Source organism: Mastigoproctus giganteus, chromosome 3 (assembly GCF_048544385.1).
Source record: "Mastigoproctus giganteus isolate SK-2022 chromosome 3, ASM4854438v1, whole genome shotgun sequence".
NCBI lineage: Eukaryota > Metazoa > Arthropoda > Arachnida > Uropygi > Thelyphonidae > Mastigoproctus > Mastigoproctus giganteus.
In genome coordinates, this window is record NC_143577.1 from 138,424,199 (window position 1) to 138,448,740 (window position 24,542).

General features: G+C 39.3%; 1 protein-coding gene across 1 annotated transcript in view; it reads left to right on the forward strand.

Moving 5' to 3' along the window:
• The window catches only part of LOC150088287 (cubilin-like), a 1,623,406-nt gene that overhangs the window by 329,888 nt on the left and 1,268,976 nt on the right, over window positions 1-24,542 (forward strand). Inside the window, exon 10 of the mRNA XM_090370104.1 lies at window positions 13,540-13,721. Coding sequence (XP_090226230.1) covers window positions 13,540-13,721 — 182 coding nt within the window. The remainder of the gene's footprint in view (window positions 1-13,539; window positions 13,722-24,542) is intronic.

Here is a 24,542-nt window from a genome sequence, read left to right on the forward strand (position 1 = left end):
TTTATACCAGACATGTTGGACAGACAATGTGTGATCAAGATTCACTAATATTAGCATGTCTCGATAATTAAGTTTCGAGACAACAAGATTCCCATAATATATTTTATACAATATCATTGATCAACTATTCTGAGGTACCTGACATTTGGGGTTTCTATAATATAAGAATGATGGTGTTTCCTTTTCTTTTTCTCATTTTACAATTTTGGCATTTGAGAAAGGACATTCATTCAAGTTTCAGTTAAGACACCCAAGCCGAAGCTTATATGTGGCTTAGAACTTAACTTTTTTAACTCATGCCATATAATATAACTCAGTAAATTATTAATTAATTAATTTAACACAACTCAAAATAACAGAAGTAATTAAGATTGAGAGCTCATTATGCCGCTTGACCCAAGCCAAGTGAGATAAACTTTGGATATTCATCATAAGTGCCGCCTATTCAAATGGACTTGGTTTCTATCCCCTGCCACTGGGAGGCGGGCTCTACTGTCTAAATCATTAAAATAAGTAAACATATTTTTCCCCAAACATAGTCCATAAGGATCTTTGCTCAAGCCTTCCCATCAGTATCTTTAATTGACTCCTTATATCGACATAACAGCTGCAATAGAACATTATATCTTCAGATGTTTCCTCATGGTCTCCACATGGGCAATTCTGATCTTGTGCCAACCCTAACTCATAGAGGCTTTTAGCACGACCATGCCTGGTAATAAGGAAGGCTGCATTCACACCAAACTGCTGCCAAACTTTCTTCCTTACATCAATAATATTAACTTTTGGCAAAAACATGTAGGTAACCCTTTCTTTATCTGATGTATCCCACCTCTATTCTAACATTAAATCTGACAGTATCCTTCTTTTTTCAGATTGTACATCTTGTCTGGTATACATCATTCGGGCACAGACTCGCATTTAATATGGTCTTTCTTATATTCCTCCTTGTGCAGTACATCAAAGTGGACAGAATGATCAACAAATCTGCCGGCAGCCTACCTGAAACAACTTGAAGAGCGTCTGTCGAAACAGTTTAACATACTGTAGTAATAGACAAAAGAGCAAACTGTTGAGCCTGCAAAATATACTTTTTAATTAACGAATTTGTCATTCTATGAAGTCAAGCTGCTGAGGCATAAGTTATTATTGGGACGAAGAGGCAGTCGTACAATAAATTAAGTGCTCTGCCCTTTATGCCCCAGTCCACACTTATAACTCTCTTTAGCTTGGCATATAATGCTCTTATCTTCTTTTTCAAATGCTTAGCATATGGGACAAAACTGATCTGCTCTCCTATCAACACACCCAAGTACTTAACTGTTGTGACATATCAAACAGATACTCCATATGCATGAACCAAAGGTTGCCTATTCTTGCTCAATCCTTTAAACAATAATTGCATAGTTTTAGTTTCAGAAATTTGTAAGCCATACAATGTGGACCATTCCATTAAATCTCCCAAAACTTGCAGCTGGTTCTTCTATATGGGTTCGAGCATTACCGTACAACAAAAAGAGAAAGTCATCAGCTTAGGCTATCACATCAACACCCACATAATTTCATTTCAGAAATTCATCTATTACCATTCATTAGGTCTGAGGACAACCTCTCACTACATCTTTTACAATTTCTGTGTAAGCCGCTCTTACGACAACTTTATTATCTTCAAAATATTGTTGAAACACAGAAAACAATTTTTCAGAATATTTTGTCACTCTTAACCTACTTAAGATCCCTTCCTACCACAGCCTATCAAATACCATTAAAATCCACAAAACCACCAAGTACATACTGCCCCTCATACTCCTGTGTATACTCCATCTGACACATGGCATCTTCTGTTGATCTTCCTATCCCATAACCAAATTTGTTACAAGAGGACAACATCTGGTGAGTATGGGCTTGGCACACCCAGGGTCCTCCTGAGCTGGATATCATCATTCTTCTGTTTCTTGATGATTCCCTTCTACTTCTGACTCTCTCTCTCTCTCTCTCTCTCTCTCTCTCTCTCTCTCTCTCTCTCTCAGGGTAACTTTGGAAATTTTTTTTGACTGGTGCACCATAAGCCTCAAGCTTCCTTGTACCATATGGCTAATAATAATAATAATAATAATAATGACAGATTTTGTTCATATATAATCATAACTCTACTAATACATAGTCGTTCATATGTTTTTGCCAGCACAGATAGTAAAGCAATCGGGCAAAAACATATGAACAACTATATAAGTATTAATAGAGTTATGATTATATATGAACAAAACCTATTATCCTCTTGTACAAATTACAAATTAATGTCCTCTTTTCATTACAAGGCCTGGCAATTGCTTGTCCTTAGGCTGTGCAGTCGCCTCCAAAACCTCACATTAAGAAAACAACATTTCATCCTTATCAGATTGAAAAGAAGCATTACCTCTGACCATCCCTTGACGTGCATCTGTCTCTTCCATTTCTAATGTCGGAAACAGCTGATCCAAGACTATGTTTGTGGAGTCGTACCAATCAATGGCACTAAATTTCCATTATTAATTGCATAACTCATTTCATTAAAACATACTTTTTCAGTTACAATCTTAAAAATTGATCCCCATGGGTCTCTTGATCCTTTCTCATTCACAAACTTCTTCCAAGAAGTTTCTTTTTACAACCTTTTATACTCTTAACATATTCATTCCTTAACCTCCTATATTCTAATATATATATACTGTATATATATATATATATATATATATATATATATATCAACCATATTAACACCACCAACATGACGATAAAATTCTTTTCTAACAGTCCTTAACTCCCTTCTCTGTAAATCCAACAATCCACTCCACCAATTTATAGGATGCCTTCTAAATTTCTTTTTGTGCATACTACACTTTGATGATACATATAAAGATTTTTGTAACTCTTGTATTATCTGACAATTCATTCCATTTGACATTATTTATCTGAATACAGAAAGTCAGGTCAAATTTGGTTTAAAGTACTTGTTTTTTCCTTACTTTATTGCACATAACTGTCATCAAAATTTATTTAGAAAAACGTTTGTCTTTGGAATACCAGTATCCCGGTTTCATAAATTAAAATTACCGGTATTAAGATTTTGACCAGTATTGTAAGCCCTAGGCCTGTCTGCCTAACTGAACAATACAATCAGAGACTCAGAAGCCTGCTGAAAGCAAAGCTGAATGGAGGGAACACAGTTAAAGCCATACAAGCCTATGCAGTCCTAGTGCTAACATACTCCTTCGGGGTTATAGATTGGACTAACGCTGAGCTGGAGGATATCATGAGAAAGACAAGGACAATGATGACCAAGTGCCACCAACGCTACCCGAAATCTGCTGGGGAGAGACTGACAATTGCCCGGGAAGAAGGAGGAAGGGGCCTAATAGACCCCATTGAGCAACAGAAGACAGCGATAGTTAACCTGAAGGATTACTTCCATAAACACACAGCAGCATTCTAGCAGACCATAAGGAACATAGAGCAAACACCCTTCAACTGACACGACGTCCTTCGTCCAAAACATAAGCAGCAAACAACTAACCATGGAGCAGCTCAACGTCTTGTCCACTGGTATGAAGTTCGCCATCGTGCCATCGAAACCACCGATCACACAGCTCACTATGGGAATAGAGGCAAGTGTTACCAACCTCCATGAAGAAACTGCTAATGGAATCCATTTGAGAACAGCCGCCATCCTTCGTAGCACATGGCCCACCTTCTCAAACCTTAACCGCCGTCAACACGCCGCCCTTTCCTCAATGGGTGTTCGCTCTTGAGGAGTTGGCCTCTTTATAAGAAAGGACAACACTATCGTCATACTCCCTGCTGATAAAGGCCATCGGACTGTCGTGCTAGACCGGTCAGCCTACTGAGAGAAAGTCCTGGCCATCCTACTGGACCCCAGCATATATGAACCTGTGACAGATCCACCCATTAAGGTCTTAAAACATCTGGAGTCATATGTCAATAAGCTTGTCCATGCATGGTTTAAAGAAAAGAAAATCTCTGCTCCAACTCAGCGACTCCTAGATGCCATGGGCTGCCATCTGTCACAGTTTTATGGATTACCGAAAATCCATAAGCTAGGCGTTCCTCACAGACCATAGTGTCCTGCTGCAATGCACCTACATATGAACTGTCAAAATATAGTGCACGTCTCCTCTCACCTCTTGTAGGAAATACGACGCACACTGTCAATAACAGCGGCAAATTTATTCGCCTTATTAAAGACCTCTCGATTTCTGAAAACGCTGTTATGGCATCATTTGATGTAGTGTCGCTATTTACGTCAATCCCTGTGCAGCAGGCTGTACACTGCACCAAGAGGCTCCTTAATCATGACTTAAACCTTCCAAACAGAACATCACTGTCTACTGACGACATCTCTACTGCCCTCAACCTGTGCTTGTCAAGCAGCATCTTCACTTTTGAAGATTCCATATACCAACAAGTACATGGCACTGTTGTGGGTGCCCCTGTTAGTTCTGTAGTAACCAACATCGCCATGGAAGAATTAGAAGAACAGATATTCCTGAACCCACTGGTACCTATTACAACTTGGTGCAGATATGTTGATGACATCTTCACCGTCATAGTAGTAGTAGTAGTAGTAGTGGCACATGATGCAAGAAAGCAAGTGTAGGAGCTTATGCAGCATCAGCCAAAAAAAAAAAAAAAAAATCACACCATTCCCTCCAAATGCCTGTCCAGTTCCTCCTTAAATTTATTTAACCTATCAACTTCCACAACGACAGATGGAAGTTTGTTCCAGCAATTAACCACCCGCTGGCTAAAGGCAAATTTCCGCACATCTATTCTACATCTGTCCTTTTTTAATTTGAACTTATGTCCCCGTAGGTTGGTAATCTGAACAAGTGGAAGGATCCCATCAGAATTCAGCGTGCTCAACCCATTCAAGGCCTTATAGACCTCAATCAGATCACCGCGCAGGTGCCTAGTCTCCAGCCACTGCAATTTGCAGAACCTAAGCCTCTCTTGATAAGAGAATCCCTTCATTCCCCTCACCAATCGTGTTGCTCTTCTCTGTACACGCTCAAGCAAATCTACATCCTTCCTAAAATGAGGCCTCCAGACCTGTACGCAGTACTCAAGGCATGGCCTGACCATTGCCTTATACAGAGGGACAATCACCTCCTTTTCCCTGCTAGCAAAATTCCTATATATCATTGACAAAACCGCATGACCCGCCCTAGCAGCCTGTCTGCACTGTCAGAAAACTTCATATCTGACTGCACAATTACTCCCAGGTCTTTTTCATTTTCTACCACCTTAAGTGTAGTACCACACAGTTGGTACGTGTCTCTGGGGTTACTTCTACCCATATGCAGTACTTTGCATTTGTCAAGGTTGAACTTCAGTTGCCACTTCTTAGCCCATCTGCCCAAATTATCTAGATCCTGTTGCAGTAGCACACTGCCATTACTGTCATTAACAACCCTGCCAACCTTTGTGTCATCTGCAAACTTCGACATTAAGCCTGATATACCTTCATCAATATCATTGATAAATACACAAAACAACAGTGGACCCAACACCGAACCCTGTGGGACTCCACAAATAACATTTGTCCACGAAGAGCAGCACCCATTGATTACCACCCTCTGTCTTCTCCCACTTAACCATCCTTTTATCCATTGTAGCAACTTACCCTTAATACCATTCTGCTCCAATTTGTACAGTAGTCTTTCATGCGCAACAGTGTCAAAAGCTTTCCTGAAATCCAAGTATATGATATCAAAATTATTTTTTGCATCCAGTTCCTTTGTGACCACATCATAATAACCAATCAAATTTGTCAGACAAGACTTTCCCTTAACAAACACATGCTGTGTTTGAATTATTGCTGCAGTCTTGTCTAGATGATCCTGCAATGCATCTTTAACCAGCGACTCCATTATTTTACCCGGAACAGAAGTTAAACTAACTGGTCTGTAATTACTCGTGTCACCCTTCGATCCACCATTGTGAATTGGGGACACATTTGCACATCTCCAGTCCGTGGGAACCTCCCCTGAGTCCAAGGATGCTCTCATAATTATGGCTAAGGGTTTGCTTAGTTGCTTTGCCGCCTCCTTTAAAATAACTGGATAGATCCCATCCACCCCAGGTGCCTTTCTTGTGTTTAACTTCATTCTCCTCCACTTTGCTCTCAGTTATTACAAAATCATTAAGCACACTGCTACAATTTGATAACCTTCTTTCATTTTCAAATTGTAATAATTCCTCACGTGTGAATGTAGATGCAAAATACTCATTCAGTTTGTTTGCTATCAGAGCAGGATCATCAACAGTCGAACCATCGATGTCAAGTGGACCAATCATATTCAGCCCCTTCCTTTTAGAGTTTATATAAGTAAAGAAATCCTTGCTGTTTTTCTTAGCATCTTTTGCCAAAGATTTCTCGTAATCCGCCTTCGCCTGCCGAATCTCCTTTGTGACCTGATTACAGACTAGCTTATATCTGCCACAGGCTTCTGCGTCACCTGATAATTTATATGCATCCCATGCATTTTTCTTCTCTGTCACGAGTCTCATTAGTTCATTTGATAACCATTTAGGCCTAAACCTTGAACGATATTTCTTAATCGGTATATAAAGTCTAGTAGCTTCCACGATTAATTCTTTGAATGCTTCCCACTTAGAATTTACTGTTTGTAACATCGTCAGTTGATCCCACTGTACAGAACTTAAAAACTGTCTGAGACCACCGTACTCCCCTTTCCTTTACCCCTGACGGTAGTTACCTCTTTGAGTAAATCCCACTTCAGCACACTGTGATCACTGCCACCTAGTGGTTCCTTTATCTGCAAATTCTTAATACATGAATGATCTCTGCTGATAACCAGATCAAGAGTGTTACTTTCTCTGGTTGCCTCTCGAACATGCTGCTGCAGAAAACAATCATCCAATAAATCCACAAAAGTCTGACTAGTGTGTGAGTGACCAACCCACAAGTTCCAGTCAGTATCTGGGAAGTTAAAATCCCCCATTATAAGACATTCAGATTTACTGGCCCACTCTATTTCTCTGTACAATTGTTCATTGTACTCATTCAAGTCATTAGGCCTATAACACACTCCTACTCTTATTTTTCCTTTCGCAGTGCTTATCTCACACCAAACTGACTCAACAGAGCACTGTTCATCTATATTAACTGGGTGCACTTCCTTTGATTTTATGTTTTTCTTAATTAACAGCATAACACCCCCTCCCTTTCTGTCCTGTCTGTCCTTTCTGTACACATTGTACTCCCCAAATTCCAGTTCTGCATTCCTTATATCTTTGTGACACCATGTCTCTGCTATCCCAACAATATCCGCCTTTGATGTCTTGACCAACACTTCAAATTCATCAGATTTATTTAGTATACTTCTAGCATTGGTATACATGCAAGCATACATGCTCCTATGCCTATTCCTTGTTACCCTAACACATCCCATATACCCAACTATTCAATGATGACTGCCATCCGTCCCTGAAACCCCCAACACCCCTCGCTCCAGGTCGCTTCTTATTCTAATAGAAGTTGTGCAAGAATCACCTTCACCTCTGCCTGCGGTTACTGTTAAACTATTAGTCTTTGTATCCCCCCAAACTAGCAGTTTTCCGACCCACCTAACACTGCCTCGATAGCATCAGCAAATATTCTTGCACCCTTTCTATTTAAGTGTATCCCATCCCTGTAGAAGCAATCTCTCCTGTTAACAAGTACAGTCCAGGCTGAAAAAAATTCTACCCCTTGAGCCTTGCACAATCTTTCCAGGGCCGAATTGATCGACAAGGTTCTCATTATGTACTCCCTCCTATCGTGTCTGGGCAGAATTGCAGACACTTTCAAATTCAACCCTATTTCACGGCTTTTTTTCAACAGTGACCTGTACTTGTTGAGTAATTCCGCTGGTCTCCTACTCTTAATATCATTAGTGCCAACGTGTACAACTATATCACCTTTTGTGCCCTGAAAAGATGATATCCGCTCTACAACGTCATCAACCTTTGCCCCTGGTAGACATACCCTGGTCCTGTTCCACCTATCTTTTTTACAAAGCATGTTCCCCGTTTCCCTGACAATAGAGTCACCTATAACAACTAGTTCCTTTGGGACCAGCGCATTCTGCCTTAGGGGTTGCCGCTGTGTTGCGTGATGACCAAGTGCAAGCTCTGGCGTTGATGTGGGCAGCTGAGAGCCTGATGGGCCCCTCAATTTAGATCTTTTGAGGGCATCCACCCTGTCCTTCAAACTCTCATATAGGCCCATAAGAACGCTGAGTTGTCACCTGATTTCCTTACACTCCTTACATCGCGCACACACAAAGACATCCCCCATGGCAATATCATGTTCCGTTCCAGAGAGTTCGGCAAACATTTCACAAGTTGCACATTTTTTTAGGCTGTGATGCGTTGGAGAATTGCCCCCCTCAGTTCTCCCCCGAGTCACAGCACTCCTGCCACTTTGTGCCCGTTGCTTTGCTGCTCTAGTCTGGGGCATGGTAGTTTAAATTAATAAAATCAATAAATTAAATATCAATAGTATTTGAATAGAAACAGTGAAGCGTATTACTATATAATTATGCGTTAGAGCTACCTAGCTACGTCAATTAATAAATTTGAATTCCCTACCACTATATCCAAAAACAATGGCTACAAAAATGGAACGAAATAACGGTTTTACCTATCGTAAGTAAAATCCACAAAAACTCTTTATCTAAATTAAAAATAAAAAATAACCAGCGTAACTATAACTTATGACTACGTATTAAGTACAATATAAAATAACAATCATGTAAATAAAAGGCAAACACTTATCGTTTTTGCGGAGCCTGTAACTGACAGCTGTAACTTTTCAAGAGATTCAGCGCCCTGAATATCTCAATCCTACTAGAATATCTCAATTCCCTGTCTGGGTTCATCCAGTTCACTCTAGAGTTAGAAGTTAATGGATCACTCCTGTTCCTGGATGTCCTAGAAAAACGTGTGGGCCCACACCTGGAAACCCCAGTACCGTAAACCTATGTGGTGCAGGCAATTTACAAACTACAGATATGGCCATGCCCCCAGTCATCTCAACAGCACTGCCCACACTCTATTCTCCAGAGCTTGGAGCCATTCCAGCACAGATCCAGCTAGGCGCAGCGAGATTTCTCATGTGAGGACAGACTTAATCAATTGTGGCTACCCAACACACGTACTAGACAAGCCTATTGCAAGCACAAGAGCTCACATTCCACCCGACAGCACCAACCCAGGACAATATACCTACCGCCTACGTTCCCTACTATCCAGGCATGTCAGGTCGGATCTCTAAAATCCTCAGGGAATACCACATAAAATGTGTACAGTTGCCCTGTAAAAGCTTACATTCTCTAGTCTCCAGCATAAAGACCCCTGTCACCCCTCTCTTATGCAGCAGTGTAATATATTGCATAACCTGTAGAGACTGTGACAGCTGCTACGTAGGAGAGAATTCGAGACGTCTTCAAGACCGCCTTGCTGAGACCGACCAGTCCGTAATCGCAGAGCACTTCTGGGCTACCCACCATGACCTCAATCCCAAACGAGACTACGAAATAGACCACTCCAGGCACTTTCACCACCGCCTATGGTTGGAGTCATTCAATATATTGAGCAATTCGAGAGCCATGAACCGCTGCAAGGGCATGAGACTGCACCCCATCTTGGAGACAACCGTTTTATTCCTCGACAAGCGCTGGAGAAGAACTGCGCATGTCCCTGCAACAACAATGAATGCCAGTTTAATGACTGAATAACGTGCCTTCACACACCTCACTGCACGCATAACTGTATCCGTTAAGTTCAAACTCTGTTGAAGAAGAGACATAATTGTATCTTTAATTATTTACACAATTTAATTGTGTAAATAATTAAAGATATTTACTGGATTTACACTTATCTTATTTCATAGTGGAGAAATACTATTAAGTTCTGGAACTTTGCTTCAAGATTGCTCAAAATTCTTTTGACTTCCTATTGACAGAATTCCACAGGAGGAATTGATTGGAGTGTACTGGGAGTTATAAGTAGCTGGTTTACCTAGATTGTGAATACAAGAGTTACAATAAATAAAAGTAGTATGCTAGTAAGTTGGCTTTATCTTTAGCTGACAGTTAATAAAAACAATAGGTTTTAACAGAATTTGGAGTAAAATAGTTGCAGTCAAGAGCTCTGGGGAAAGACCGGAAGGCTCAACTACTTTTTTGACAAATTTTATCTTGATCAAAATCTAGTTTAGATTGTTTAATAACTGCTTTACAGTTGTGACGATCCTAGCTTTCTACTCTTAGCCTGTTCAAATTTGATTTTGAATTGATTAATATTTGTTTTACAGTTGGGTTGAGTTGTGGCAAAAAATTAATCTAGATATTTCAATGCAAACCAGTTGGAATATGCAACTTTTTTTTGTATGGTCTCAGCATATTTAATAGAAAATCACAGTTTAGATAAAGGATAAGCTATTAAGATGCTGTGTGGAATAAAGGATTTCACTGCCACAGGAATAAAGGATTTCAATGCCACAGGAATAATTTCACTGACATGATTTGTGCAAACACTGAAATCAGAAGATTTAAAACAATAATCCAATTAAGGAAACGAAGAATAGAAATTTTACAGATCAGCCAGTTTCATATCCATATAATGCCAAACAACACAAGGCAAGAATAGCCACAAGAGAAAGGCTCCGATGAAGGAGAAACCACCACCAATTTGTGATTTTAGTTTTCTAGAGGATAACCTATCTTGACTGTGCACTTTGAAGGGCCGCTTTTGAGAAACAGATTGAGTGTGGGATATGTGGTGTCTGGTGTTGTGGTAGGTAAATTAGCATTAGCATTAGTAGAGGCACATGATGCAAGAAAGCAAGCTTATACAGCATCGGCTAAAAAAACACTTTCCCAATTCACTGACCCATTCATTCCAAATATTTGTCTATTTCTGCCTTGAATTTATTTAAGCTATCAACTTCCGCAACAACACATGGAAGTTTGTTCCAGCAATCAGCTACCCACTGGCTAAAGGCAAACTTTTGCACATTTATTCTACAACTGTCTTTCCTCAGTTTGAATCTATGCCCCCCCCTCAGGTTTGTAATCTGAGCAAGAGGAAGAATCCCATCAGCATTAAGCCCACTCAGTCCATTCAAGGCCTTATGCACCTTAATCAGATTGCCTCACAGGTGCCTAGTCTCCAGAAGCTGCAATTTGCAGAACTTAAGCCTTTCTTCGTAAGAGCACCCCCTTTGTTCCCTTCACCAGTCTTGTTGCCCTTCTCTTACTCATTCTAGCACCTCTACATCCTTCCTCAAATGGGGCTTCCAGACCTGTATGCAGTACTCAAGGTGTGGCCTGACCATTGCTGTATACAAGGGGATAATCACCCCCCCCCCCGTCCCTTCTCACAAAATTCCTGTATATCATTGACAATGCGCCATGACCTGCTCTGTTAGCCTGTCTGCATTTCTCAGAAAACTTCATACCTGACTGCACAATTTCTCCCAGATCTTTTTCATCTTCTACCACCCTAAGTGTAGTATCACACAGTATGTTTTTCTGGGGTTATTTCTATCCATATGCAGTACTTTGCATTTGTCAATGTTAAACTTCAGTTGGCACTTATCATTTCTGCCCAAATTATCCAGATCCTGTTGCAATAGCACACTGCCATTACTGTCATTAACAACCCTGCCAACCTTTGTATCATCTGCAAACTTCGCCATTAAGCCTGATATACCTTTATCAGTATCATTGATAAATATACAAAACAACAGTCGGCTCAAAACCAAACCCTGTAGGACTCCACTAATAACATTAGTCCATGAAGAGCAGTGTCCATCAATTACCACCCTCTGCCTTTTCTCAATCAACCACCCTTTTATCCATTGTAGCAACTTACCCTTAATACCATACTGCTCTAATTTGTACAGTAGTCTTCCATGTGTAACAGTGTCAAAAGCTTTCCTGAAATTCAAGTATGTGATGCAAATCAAAGTACATGTAACAAAACTCAGTACCTGTATCAGTATACAGTATAATGTAACAAAAACTATAAAGTGTTCTTCTTTTCATAATACAGTAAACCCCCGCTATTCGCAGTATCTGTATTCGCGATCGCTGATTTAATATAAAATGAAACTTAAAAAAATGTGAATTTTAAAGCGCCGTGAATATTTTCCACCATAAAAAAACATGGGCGTGGCTAAAATTATCTTTCCTGGTCAAAACAGCGTTCAGTGGGTGGGGTGACAAAATCGCGAGCGTGGATGTTTCTCGCTAATCCTTGTTCAGTATGTGTAATGCGCTTGTCATGGAGGCACCTCTGTAGCCAGGTGGGAAGGAGCAGCAGTGCATAGCACATGCTTCTTGATTAGACCGGGGTTCGAGCCCGTCACCACCAAATACGGAGGATGCGGAAAGGTCAGAGAATGAGCACCACATATTCCCGGAGCAATATGGCCTTAGTTGCTAATGCTCCTAAAAACCAAATAACAACAACAGCTTGTCATGGAAGGTTTGATCGTTTGCTTTTAATTTATATGCTTATAAATTGAATAAATTTATCAATTTATAAATTGATATGCTTACATAAGTGATAAATCTACTGTTTTGCAGTGTAAAACAGACTTTTTCGAGTGTGTTAACGGAAGAAAGTGTCTTTATTGTGGACAGGTTCTTTTTTACCTGTACAAAAATATGGCTACGAATAACAAGGGAAATGTGAAAATATCAAAGAAAGCGATGACATTAGCGAATAAAATTGTGTTATTAGCAAAATTTCTAATGGTGAAAGTGTCTCTTCAGTGGCAAAACATTATAAAATCAATGAGTCAACGGTACGATCAATCAAGAAATCGGAAGAAAAAATCCGCCGTAATATCCGTGAAAATGCGCTAATTGCTTCAAAAATTTGCTCTGTAACTCGTGATGTTAAATTAGAAAAAATGGAAAAGGCTTTAAATCTGTGGATAGAAGACCGAACTCAAAATAAAATTCCGTTAAGTTCACTCATCATTCGTGAAAAGGCAAACTCCTTTATCAAAACTTTAGCGAAATTGTTGATAGCACTGGCGGGATAAGTTTTTTTGCTAGCAAAGGTGCTGGTTTGAAAGATTTGTTTGAAATTTCTAATAAATATTACATTTAATGTTAAATTGTTTCTTATTTTCATTTCGAAGCCATATGCTTGCATTTCACTATGTACTGTCTATGTACATGTAATACATACATAGACAAAATTTTAGACTAGTTTTTCTTATATATTTCATACTTTGGAATGGAACCCCTTTATTACTATTGGAGCCATAACTCAGTATTCGCGATTTCGGTATTCGCGACATTTCTCAGGAACGTAACCCCTGTGAATAGCAGGGGTTTACTGTAATGTGTACTGATTCACACAAATTATATTTTATATAATATTACTCTTTGAACTTATTTTATATTAAGTGTAGTCCTTCATTCAATAAATTTTATCTAAAACATTTTCAATTATTAGGTTGTGGAGGAGAGTTTCGTAAACCCTATGGGTATTTCACATCTCCAAACTACCCTCATGGTTATCCACTTGGAATATCATGCATCTGGAGTATTTCTCTTCTACCTGGATATCGTGTAGAACTTCACATTGTAGATTTTGATCTGGAAGGTGTACCAGATTGTATATATGATTTTGTTGCGGTAAGAATTTTTTAAGTTATGATTTTTTAAGTTATGTGGTAAACTTTATTTGAGTTTATTAAAGATGTGTGTAATCTATATTTAATGTAAGTTTTGATTATATTTTAATTATACTTACTTACTTAACTGTTGCCATTCTAGCTTCTTGGTTAGTAATGAAACCAACATTGTACATTTCTTCCCCCCCCCCCCCCCCCCCCCGCATCTGTTCCCAGTTAAAGCTAACTCCTTTTATGAGTTGCAACTTCTATGGATTCTTCCTCAAAATTGCAACATAACATATAACATACAGTTGTGCTTGTCATGGTACCCTCACAACTGGCAGGGTTAATGGATTTCTGTATGGCTTTGAATGAAGCTTTCTTTGTGTTTTTTTTTTTTTGAAAGAAATGTGTTTTAGCTCTATCCCTATGCTCTTTTTATTCTGGAAACAACATCTTTTAAGTTTCAAAATTTTATTATTTATTATTTTTTTTCACATTTTTATTAAAAAGCAGCCCTTACCCAGAAACGAGCAACTCCAGTATACATACAGTCAGTCCTCGTATAGCACGATAGTTGCGTTCCTAGAAACACTCGTGCAATGCAAAATCATACAATATAAACAACAGGCCCTATGGGAAAAATGGGGTTAGGTGCCGACCACCCAAGATTGAACACACATTTGTAACCAAAACCTTACCAAACACAATAAATAGTCATATTAAAATACTTACGCATTTTATTACGACTATTACGTAATAAAATATTGCTACTGCTTTTACTTCTATCGTATGCAAACTTGTTTTTTGTTTGATTTTCTATCCAAACAGATGACAGGCATTCCATCTCTTCCAATTCTTTGTGTCTTAATCTAATGGATTTTAATTGCACTTTGAGTTGTTCCTGCTATGAAAGTTGTTTTTATTTTCTCCACATTCTTTCTAATTCTCGGTGTTGCCTCATTTAGGTCTGTAGCACGTGCAATATCACATGGTCTTTCATTTCGCTCAAAGCATTTCACAATTTCATATTTTTCCTCTATCGACAGAGGCGGACTGGCCATAAGCCTTACCGGGGAAACCCCAGTGAGCCAGAGGCCGGTGTGATTTTGGCCATAAACCAGAGTATGAGGCCACTATAAATTTTCCCGGGTAAGAATTTTTGACCCAGTCCACCTCTGTTCATCGATATTGCTTTTCTTTTTCTCTCTGAATCTGCAGTATCTTCACCAGGACACTTCCTTTTCACACCTTTTAAGTATTTTACTCATTTTTAGGGAATAAAGCACAATTACAAAATGAGGAGGCACGCTTGATACACATAAACAAAGCTCCGCGTGTGTAGCAACTGAATAAACAACACCGTAAAGGCTGAGATACACTATTAACACCTCACATTTCTAGGGGTTACTACCATAAAACAATAAAAACAATTTCCAGTTGCATTTCTGCTAGTGGAATCTGTTATAAACTGGTAGTAAACTCGATCTAATTGCATTTGCCAATATACCGATAACTGGAATTGTGTTGGTTTTTACGTTATTATGGTGAAATGTGTTTCCCCTTCACTGATATAAAACACAAATACATTTTCAGAACCTTCTCATTCCTATTGTGTTGCGTTCGGTTGGGGTGATTCTGCGTTCGACTGCCATTTCTTGTAAACACAAAGGCGAATCGTGCATAAGCGAATTCGGTTTGTGTTATATAAGATATCGTTCCCCTATTTATAAATCGTGTATGATCGAATTTGTGTAGTGTAAACACGTGTTATACGAGGACTGACTGTATTGCATATATACATATTATATACAAATGATCAAAAATTGCGAGGTCTTAAAACAAGCCAATAGAATTCAATTAGTGGTTCTCAATCAACATATCACATATTCAGACAACAAATCGCATGACATATCAGAATTAAAGTCAGAAATATAAACTGCAGTGCAAGGAACCACAAGACAAATTATATAGCACAATTATTATTATTATTGCTCTCATATTATTTCTCCCTGATTGGGGGTTCCACCTTGTGACGGGTATTGCTACCAAGTGGCGCCTCCGTAGCCAGGTGGGAAGGAGCAGCAGTGCGTAGCACACACTTCTTGATTAGACCGGGGTTCGAGCCCGTCACCACCAAATATGGATGATGCGGAAAGGTCAGGGAATGACCACCGCATATCCCGGAGCAATATGGCCTTAGTTGCTAATGCTCCTAAAAATCAAATAACTAACTAACAAATAACTAGCTACCAAGTACATAGGGTGGTTGTTGTTATGTAGGGTCTTTGGCACGATACCTGTGGTTGACACGATGATCAGGATGGTCGTTACTTGTTGCATATGCCACATCTCTTTGATCTCCTGTCTTAGGCTCGTGTACTTCCTGATTTTTTTCCCCATGGGTTTTCTGCAGGTTGCCAGTCTTACTGCTGTGTACTGCTGTGTCAATCAGATAGATAGCCTTTTCCCTCTTGTCCACAAGGGTTATGTCTGATCTGTTGTGCAGGATTTTCCTATCCGTTATTATGGTGCGGACCCAGTACAGCTTGTGGGTTGGAGTCTCTAGTACTGCTTGGGGTTCGTACTTGTAGTATGGTACACTTTCTTTCACCAACTGGTATTTCCTTACTAGCTTCTGATGTATTATCCTGGCTACCTGCATTGGAAGCAATTTTATCTATGTGATCTTGATGGACATCATTGTAGTTGTAGTTTCTCCCATGGAGTGTCTTCTCTGCCCATCTTTCCAGCTTCGTTTGTACCTCCTATTGGGTGTGGGGGGGAATCCTCGCTTAGGTTGAATGGGGTATTCCACTTGTCTATCTTCCTTATGGAGTGCTGCTGTCTGTTTCTGGAAGTAACCCTTCATGTTAACTATCGCTGTCTTCTGTTGCTCAATGAGGTCTATCAGGGCCCCTTCCTCCTTCTTTCCAGGCATATGTTAGTCTCTCCACGGCAGATTTCGGGTGGTGTTGGCGGCTCTTGGTCATCATTGTCCTTGTCTTTCTCATGATATCCTCCAGCTCGGTGTTAGTCAACCTATGACCCCGAAAGAGTATATTAGCACTGGAACTGCATAGGTGTTTGTGCCTTTAACTGTGTTCCCTCCATTCAGCTTTGCTTTCAGCAGGCTTCTGAGTCTCTAATGGTATTTTTTGGTCAGGCAGGCAAGCCTTAATTTCCTTGTGGTCTAACTGCTGAGCCTGCGTCATCCCCCAAGTATTTGTAAGCCTCTCCCTCTGCCATGACTGCGATCTCTTTACTAGTCTGCAGCTGGTAGTTTCGGTTGACTAATTTTCCCTTGTGCAATTCATGGGTCTTGCATTTGTCTAGACCAAATTCCATCCTAATATCATTGCTGAATTCTTTGGTGATCTAGAGTAGTTGTTGGAGGTGCTTCTCGTTTTAGGGATGACATCAAGCGTAGAACTTGATGTCATCGCTGTACATCAAGTGGGTGATGGTGTACAGGTTCTTCCTTCCTTCTTTGAGGTTATATTGGTACTTACTACTGTTGAGCATGGTGGATAGCGGATTAAGTGCCACAATGGGGCTCAGGGATTCTCCCTGAAAGATTCCTTTCCTGATGGGGGAATGGCCTGGTTGTGATGTTTTCGACGTTAATGGTGGTACTCCATTTCACCATCATTTCTCCTAGAAAGTTTGTCACTATCAGAATTACTTTGTAGATGTTCAGTGCCTCTATTAGCCAGCTATGAGGCACAGAGTCAAAGGCTGTGAGGTAATCGATGTAGGCTGTGTACATGTTGCAGCACTTCATGTAGGCTTGCTCCATAACTGCAGTATCTATTGTTAATTGCTCCTTGCATCCCTTGCTCAGCCATTTGCATCCTTCCTGCTGTTCGGCCATTATGTTCTTTATGTTCCAAAATTATTATTATTTCACCATTAGGTCAAGACAAAAGCATGTCAGGACACACCTTGAGTACTCGAGTATACAGGTCTGGAGGCCTCATTTTGAGAACGATGTAGAGCTGCTGGAATGAGTGCAGAGAAGGGCAACAGGATTAGTGAATGGAACAAAGGGTTGCTCTTATGAAGAAAGGCTTAAGTTTTGCAAATTAGAGTCTCTGGAGACTAGGCACCTGCGAGGTGAACTGATTGAGGTGTATAAAGCCTTGAATAGTTTGAGCATGTTCAATACTAATGAGATTCTTCTTCTTCTTGCTCACAATAATTGCCTGAGAGGACATAAATTCAAATTGAGGAAAGACAGTTGTATGATAGAGGTGCAGGAGTTTGTCTTTAGCCAGCAGGTGGTTGCTTGCTGGAACAAACTTCCATCTGTCGTAGAAGTCAATAGCTTAAACAGATTCAAGGCAGAACTAGACAAACATTTGGAGCAAGTGCATGGGTGAATTTTTTTTTTTTTTTTTTTTTTTTTGGCTGATACTATATAAGCTTGCTTTCTTGCATCATGTGCCTTTTCTAATGCTAATGTCTCCACAAGTCATGGCATATGTTATAATCCTCTTCACTAAGGAGGTAAGCAAATACATTACCTGAAAAAACACATAGAGGAACAAAAAGTGATACAAGGAGTCACTAAAATAAATTCCATAATTTAAATATAAGTTATGCCCCAGAAAATTGCAGATGACTTTGTGTTTTAGAAGGTGACAGTAGGAGTCACATTGTAAGATCAGAGTAAAACGCAACGCAAGGAGTCACAGCATATATACTAATCTTCTTCAAGTAAGCAGCAGAAGGAGCTATTTATTGTTTCAATAAAAGTATCATAAATAATAGCTGCATATACCGCAATCCTCTTCATTAACCCATTAATATGGAAACATAGTCAGCAACTTCAGTTGAGGAAGTCACAAGAATCCAAAAATGCACCTGTTTTGCATATGAAGTAATATAGAATAAGCATCCTGCCAGAACAGTGCCTTTCAATTTGCTCTATAATTAAAAGATCCATTCTGGAGGTATAGTTGAATTGTGCAGATTGATACCAGCTTGTCAAGACCAATTACCAAATTCATATTATTATTATTATTATTATTATTATTATTAACCATATGGTGCAAGGAAGCCTGTGGCTTATGCTGCACCAGCCAACAAAAAAAAGCACCTGGTGGCCAATAAGCCGGACAAACAATGGGCAAAACACATCACACTGCACAGACATGGCCCACACACTTTCAAGTCTCTGGCTTGACAGTGTACTGTCCTCGATACAGCAAACACATGCAGAGATGGGAGAAATCCCAGGTGCTGTCTGACACGAACATACCTGATACCTCTGAGTGCTTATGTCACACCACTCTGACTCAACATTGCAGTGTCCACCAATGTTAGTTAGATGCACTTCCTTATATTTTGTGTTTCTTCACTAACAGCATAACCCCTCTTCCCTTCCTGTCCTGTCTATCCTTTCTGTATACATTGTACTCCCCAAATTTCAATTCTGCACTGCTTATATCCATGTGGTACCATGTCTATGATATCTCAACAATATCCGTTTTTGATGTCTTGACTAGCACTTCAAATTTATTTACTATACTTCTAATATTGGTGTACATGCAAGTATACTTACACCCATTCTTATGCCTAGTTACGTTAACACAACCCATGTCGTTACTTTTTTCCGTGATGATTCCAAGCAGTCCTTGAAATCCCGAGTACCTTGCTTTGCAGGCTGCTGCTCATTCCAATAGAAGCAGTGCCAGAATCACTTTTCACAACTGCCTGTGTCTACCTTTAATCTATTAGTCTGTGAAGCCCCCCCCCCATACTAGCAGTTTTCCAACCCACCTAACACTGCCTTGATAGCATCAGCAAATATTCTTGCTACCTTTCTATTTAAGTGTATCCCATCCTTTCTATAACCAGTCTCTCTTGTTCACAAGCACAGGCCATGCTGTGAAAAATTCTATCCTATGAGACTTGCACAGTCTCTCCAGGGCCAAATTTATTGACAAAGGCTCTCACCATATACTCCCTGCTATTGTGTCTGGGCTGAATTTCAGACACTTTCAAATTTAGCCCTACCTTGCTACTTTTTATCAACACTGACCAGTACTTGTTAAGTAAGTCCGCAGATCTCGTACTCTTAATGTCATTAGTGCCAATGTGTACAACAATATGATCCTTTGTGCCCTTAAAAGTTGATATCTGCTCTACAACGTCATCATCTTTTCCCCCTGGCAGACATGTCCTGCTCCTATTCCACCTATTCTTTTTTTGCATAATATATTTTCCGTCTCCCTGACAATAACTAGCTCCTGTGATACCAGCATATTATGCCCTGAAGGTTGCTGCAGTGTTGCCTGATGATCAAGTGCAAGCTCTGGCTTTGATGTGGGGAGCTGAGATCTTGATGGGTCCCCCAATTTAAGTTCTTTGAGGACATCTGCCCTGTCCTTCAAGCTCTCATAAAGGTCCATAACAATGTTGAGTTGACACTTAATTTTCAGACTGCTTACATATACCACACACAAAGATGTCATGGCGCATCCGCATCATGTCCCGTCCCAGAAAGATCACGTTTCACAAGTTGCACTTTTCTTTAGGTTGTGATGCATTGGAGAATCGCCCCCTTCTGTTCTTTCCCGAGCCACAGCACTCCTGCTACTTTGTGCACGTTGCTTTGCTGCTTTAGTCTGGGGCATGATGTTCGTATAAATACGATTTAATTAATTAACATTGAAAATGGATTAGGCTAATAAATTTAACTGATTAATTTACTATACTATACTTGACTATATAATTCCATACTCAGCTAATGCAGTAATACGTATTCCGCTGTATAGTTTTACGTTATACCTTAGCTGTCAAATTCGAGATATACGTTATCAAGTTACTCTATACCATAATGATAACAGTTCTAAATTTGTTATATTAAAATTGAATAAAACCTTCGAAATACAATTAAAACCCATACATACAGAAAAGACAGAATTACAAACAGCACAGCACATGGTGGAGTAGCAATTTTAGTAAATTCCAGCATACCGACTGAACAGATTCCCTTCCAGGCTAATCTAGAAATGATAGCAGTACGCACTGCAGTAAACTTTCATGTAACAATTGTCTCCATCTACCTACCATCGAACCAAGATATAAGTTATACCGAACTAGAAGATCTGGTAGTCTAACTACCACCTCCTTTCTGTATCATGGGAGACAGGGTCTATGAGGGGGGGGGTGCAGGGAGTACATTGGCTCAGTGTGCAAAAGGGAGCCCAGGAGCCAATGTATTAATTGTAACCTATATTACAGAGATTCCCAACTGATGTGCCGCAGAACGATTACTGGTGTGCCGTGAGAGGTTAGGGACAGGGATCGTATTCAGAGGAATAAGAGGGGGGGATATGCCCTCTCTTAACGAAAAATTCAAAATTAAAGAAAAAGAACGCAGTGGGTGTTTCACTTCTTCTCTGTTTTCTCAAGGGGTTTTCAGTGTACAGAGAGCTAAATGAAAGACAATCTCCAGAAAAACCAATGATTTTGTTCAGTGGCTTAACTATTCCAATGTAGCTGCATTTGGACCCGATCTTGAAAGGGGATTATTAAATTTAGAAGACAGATTCATTTCTACGACAATTAATGAATTTCATTAATAAATGAGAATTTTTTATTTTTAAATTAAATGTAACACATTCTTGTCAGCACACACTGACCAGTGTGTACTGACAGTGACTGGCCATCCAAATATTATTTTGACTGTGCCATGCTTATAGAAATAGTAGCACAAAAAAAATAGTTGTGAAATATTCAGCAAAATCAGTGCCAAATATACATGTACACAGTGTGTACATGTATATTCAACACTATTCTAGTGTTGAATTTATTTTACATTTTTTGTGTGTGGGTACACTGATTGTTGTTATTGGACAATATATTTTATTTTGCAATACAGAAATTTGTCACATAACAGTTCAGCTATGGCCAGCGTTGTCGTTTTAGTGCATTAGATTTGTTTTTTTTCTTTACCTTTTTTTTTGTTTATCTGAAACAAAAAACTGCAAGGACTGTGAATGAGTTATTACTATGCTAGCTAGAGACACATCTAAATTGCCGATGATCCTTTGATCTTCACATATGTCGATGATGTTCTGTGTAAGGACTGATGCACTGGGGGTGGGAAACCTTTGTGTAATTAGCATTTATATCATAGTGTTCAGAGAGCAAATTAAACAATGACAGGGAAGAGTACAATGTCTACTTCAGTCACCCCAAAAATTAGCAGATTTCGATCAAACAAGTTGTTTGTCTAAAGCATGCAGTTTCATTAAATTTATGGTTTTGAGATCATTTGCTATTTTAACAACAGCATTCTGCTCTTGTCTATTGCTTTCTTTCTATATGGTGAACAAGCCTAGACTTCATCACTTCTAATATATTTTATAATGGACCAGGGTATGTCTGCCAGGAGCAAAAGTTCATGACTTTGTAGAGCAGGTATCATCTTTCAAGGCCACAAAATGGGATATTGTTGAAGACGTTGGAACTAATGACATTAAGAGTAAGAGATCTGCAGATTTACTCAACAAGTACAGGTCAACGTTGAAAATAAGTCACGAATTAGGGTTGAATGTGAAAATATCTGCAATTCTGCACAGAAACGATAGGAGAGAGTATATGATGAGAGCCTTGTCGATCAATTTGGCCCCGGAGAGATTGTGCAAGGCTCAAGGGGTAGAATTTTTTTCAGCCTGGTCTGCGTTTGTTGACAGGAGAGACTGCTTCTACATGGATGGGGTACACTTAAATAGAAAGGGTGCAAGAATATTTGCTGATGCTATCGAGGCAGTGTTAGGTGTGTCGCAAAAAAAAACCGCTAGTTTGGGGGGATACACAGAATAAAAGGTTAACAGTGGCCGCAGGCAGAGGCAAAAGTGATTCTTGCACTGCTTCTATTAGAATCAGCAGCAGCATGGAAAGCAAGGTAATGAAGATTTCCAGGACTGTTGGGAGTCACAGTGGAAGAAATAAATACATGGGCTGTGTTAGGATGACTAAGGGTAGAAACAGGTGCATGTAAACTTGCATGGACACCAATGCTAGGAGTATAGTAAAAAAAATTGATGAATTTGAAGTGCTTGTCAAGATATCAAAGACAGATATTGTTGGGATATCAGAGACATGGTGTCACACAGATATATAAGCAGTGCAGAATTGGAATTTAAGGGGTACAATGGTTACAACGTAAGATTGCTCATCGGTGAAGACAGGATATTAGAGCTGGAAAAGGAATTAGAAAATGTGAATTGGAATATCATCGGTTTGGCTGAAACAAGAAGAAATGAATCACTTATAAGTTTATCAAGTGGAAATCTGCTGTACACCAATAGAAACAGTGAAAGAATGAAGGTGGAGTTGGCTTTCTGGTTCATAAAGATATAAAAAACAACATTTTGGAATTCAAATGTACATCACCAAGGGTGTCAAGACTACTACTCAGGATTTCTAAGAGGTATAAGCTGAAGGTTATAATGATTTATGCACCAACATCGAGCCATGATGATGAAGAGGTTGAAGAAATGTACACCGAAATTGAGAGACTTCTAGATGAACAGAAACCTCACTACACTCTCATTATGGGGTACTTCAGTGCTAAGGTTAGAAAGAGACAAAACAGTGCAGAAAGGAGAACTATAGGAAATTTTGGAATTGGTGAAACAAATGAAAGAGGTGAAAGACTTGTGTTGAATTTGCAGAATCTCGAGGAAAGTCAGTAATGAACAATTTTTTCAAGCAAAGGGTGAACAGAAAGTGGACATGGAAGAGCCCAAATGGATAAACAACTGATGAAATTGACTTCATCCTCACTAACAGAAGATATATCGTGAATGATGTTACTGTCCTAAACAAGGTAAATGTTAGAAGTGATCACAGAATGGTAAGATGCACACTTGATATAGATGTATGAAAAGAAAGGAAAAAACTGATTCGAGTAAATAATACAAAGGTCTTTGAGATAACTGAAGAGGAGAAAATGCAGTATGTACTGGAACTTAAGAACAAGTTTGAGCTTCCGTAAACTGCTCAGGACCAAAAGATCAATGAGGAATATTACAACTTTCTGAAAGTGATAAAGCCCAAGAAACCTATAGGAAAAAGAAATCCAAAGAAGAAAAAATCAGTCAAGAAACACTTGTCATGATGAACCGAAGACGACAAATGAAGAGCAAGAAAAACACTGACATAGAGAAAATTGAGCATGCTAAGTTATGCAAAGCCATTAGAAAGAGACTCAGAGAGTTCATAAGAAAATTTAACACAAGAAAAGAAGAACAAGCATTAAGGGAAAACAAAAGATTTAAATCAGCAGCTATGAGCAGTAATACAGAAAGACAAATGATACTGAAACTGAAGAATAGTGATGGTGTACTTATAAATAGCAGAGAAGGCATAATTCAAATAGCAGAAGACTACTATAAAGAATTATACAAGGAGCAAGGGAATAATGCCAGCAGTGGGGAAGATGGATCGCAAATTAGTAACACATACAACATACCTGATATCCTTCCTGATGAGGTAGAACATGCATTGAAGAAAATGAAGAATCAGAAAGCCCCAGGGGAAGATGAAATTACGGTAGAGTTGTTAAAATTGGGAGGAAGAGACATGACACAAAAACTGGCAAGACTCTTTACAAAATGCATTGCAAAAGGTGTGATGCCTAAGGAGTGAAATAATGCCATCAGAGTTTTGCTGCATAAGAAAAGATATAAATTGGAAATTATAAGCCAATTAGCTTGTTATCCCACATGTACAAGTTGTTCACAAGGGTCATTACTAGCAGATTAGAAAGAATACTTGATGAGAATCAACCGAGAGAGCTTTAGGACAGGGTTCTCAACTA